The sequence below is a fragment of the Cariama cristata genome, unplaced genomic scaffold (assembly GCF_000690535.1).
Source record: "Cariama cristata isolate BGI_N322 unplaced genomic scaffold, ASM69053v1 Scaffold43140, whole genome shotgun sequence".
Lineage (NCBI taxonomy): Eukaryota > Metazoa > Chordata > Aves > Cariamiformes > Cariamidae > Cariama > Cariama cristata.
The window spans coordinates 1-1,794 of NW_009597135.1; the positions used below are offsets into that span (position 1 = coordinate 1).

Here is a 1,794-nt window from a genome sequence, read left to right on the forward strand (position 1 = left end):
GCCGCCACCGCCACTGGGGAAGCCGCCCCGGTTGCCACCACCGGAGCCACTGTTGCCGCCGCCAAAACCGCCACGCCCCATGGGACCTGCGGGAGGCGATATTTTTGGGATGAAAAAGGATGATTTTGGGGTGGAGGAGGATTTTGGGGCTCCCCCACAACGGCACACGCTCGTTTGCTCGCTCACCTCCCCGCCCGCGGCCGCCTCGCCCGCCTCCGCCGCCACGGTTGAAGTCAGCACGGCGAGTGGCAAAGGAAACCTTGATGGGGTTGCCGGAAAATTCTTTGCCTAAAAATGGGAGAATTCAACCCAAAACTTGGTTGGTTTGAGGGGCAGGGAATTGGAGGGGGTAGGGGAGGAGCGGGGTCATACCGTCGAACCAGTCGATGGCGGCTTTGGCGGAGGGGGGGTCGTCGAAGGAGACCGTGGCCTCCCCCTTCAGTTTGCCGGTCTCACGGTCCGTGTAGAGGTTGATCATGGGCTGCCCCGTCTTTTTGTTGGTCTAAGGGGGCGAGGACACGTTAGGGACATGCTAAGAACACACTAAGGAGAAGGGGAGATGGCAAGGGTGAGGGGATTGAGGGTGGGCCCCGTGGGTTGGTGTTGGGGTGAAATATGAGGACATGCTAAGGACATACATGTGAAGGACACGCTGAGGACAATACACAACATGCTAAGGACACGCCAATGAAACCACACCACCCTAAGGAGACAACATGCTAACGACATGCTATGCACACCCCCACAACATACTACAGACAATCCCGAAACATGCTAAGGGCACCACAACACCGCGCTAAGGGCATGTTAAGGATAGATCAATGCATGCTAAGGACATCCTACAGACACCCCCACAACACGCTAAAACTGCAACCACATGAAGACATGCTAAGGACACCACCACAATACACTACAAACACGCTAAGGACACACCAGGGGCATCACAACATGCTATGGGCATGCTACCGACCCCACAACATGCTAAGGACACACTAAGCACACAGCACACCACGCCAAGGACACGCCTCACCTTAATGATGCCGATCTGCTTGAAGTAGTCGGCCACCGACTCGATGGTGACATTCTCGCCCAGCCCCTGCACGAAGATGGTGTTGTTGTCTGAGTTATCCTGCTCGCCTGCGGGCAGAGAGCTCGTTAGCACCGGTCTTCGTTAGTCCTCATTAGCCACCTATCCCTCCTCCTCCCTCACTAACCCCCTCAGCACCTCGTTAACCCATCCTCGTTAGCCCCTTCATCACCTCATTACCCCTGCCCTACCGTTAACCCCTTTCCCCTTAACAGCCTCATTAGCATCTTTCCCCATTAGTCCAACTAATCCTCTTCCCCTCTTCAGCCCAATTAATCCAATCCCCTCATTAACACCCACAATTAAACTTCTTCCCCCTCATTAGCCCCCAATTAATCATCTTCCCCCTCATTAGCTCCCTAATTAACCCCCTTGCCCATCAGCCCCCAATTAATCCTTCTCCCACTCATGAGCCCCAACTAATCCTCTTCCCCCCTCATTAACCCAAATTAATTATCCCCAATTGATCTTCCCCCCAGACTCAATCTTCTTTCCCCCCCTTAGATCCCCAATTAATCCCCTTCCCCCTCATTAGCTGCCTGATTCTCTTCCCCTTCATGAGCTGCAATTACTACCCTTCCCTCTCATTAACCCAAATAATCCTCCTCTTACTCTAATTAATCCCTTTCCTCATCAGCCCCCAATTTTCCTCTTATTAGTCCAATTAATCCCCCTCATAAGCCCCAATACTCTTCCCCAATTAATCC

General features: G+C 53.5%; 1 protein-coding gene across 1 annotated transcript; it reads right to left on the bottom strand.

The window, feature by feature from the left end:
- Nucleotides 1–5: 5 nt before the first annotated feature.
- LOC104168223 (RNA-binding protein FUS-like) lies at nt 6–1,137 on the bottom strand (the record flags this gene model as incomplete). Its single annotated transcript, XM_009708743.1, has 4 exons — nt 6–86; nt 187–288; nt 373–502; nt 1,031–1,137. Coding segments are annotated over 4 exons (420 nt in total), but the record flags the coding sequence as incomplete, so codon positions are not given.
- Nucleotides 1,138–1,794: the final 657 nt, after the last annotated feature.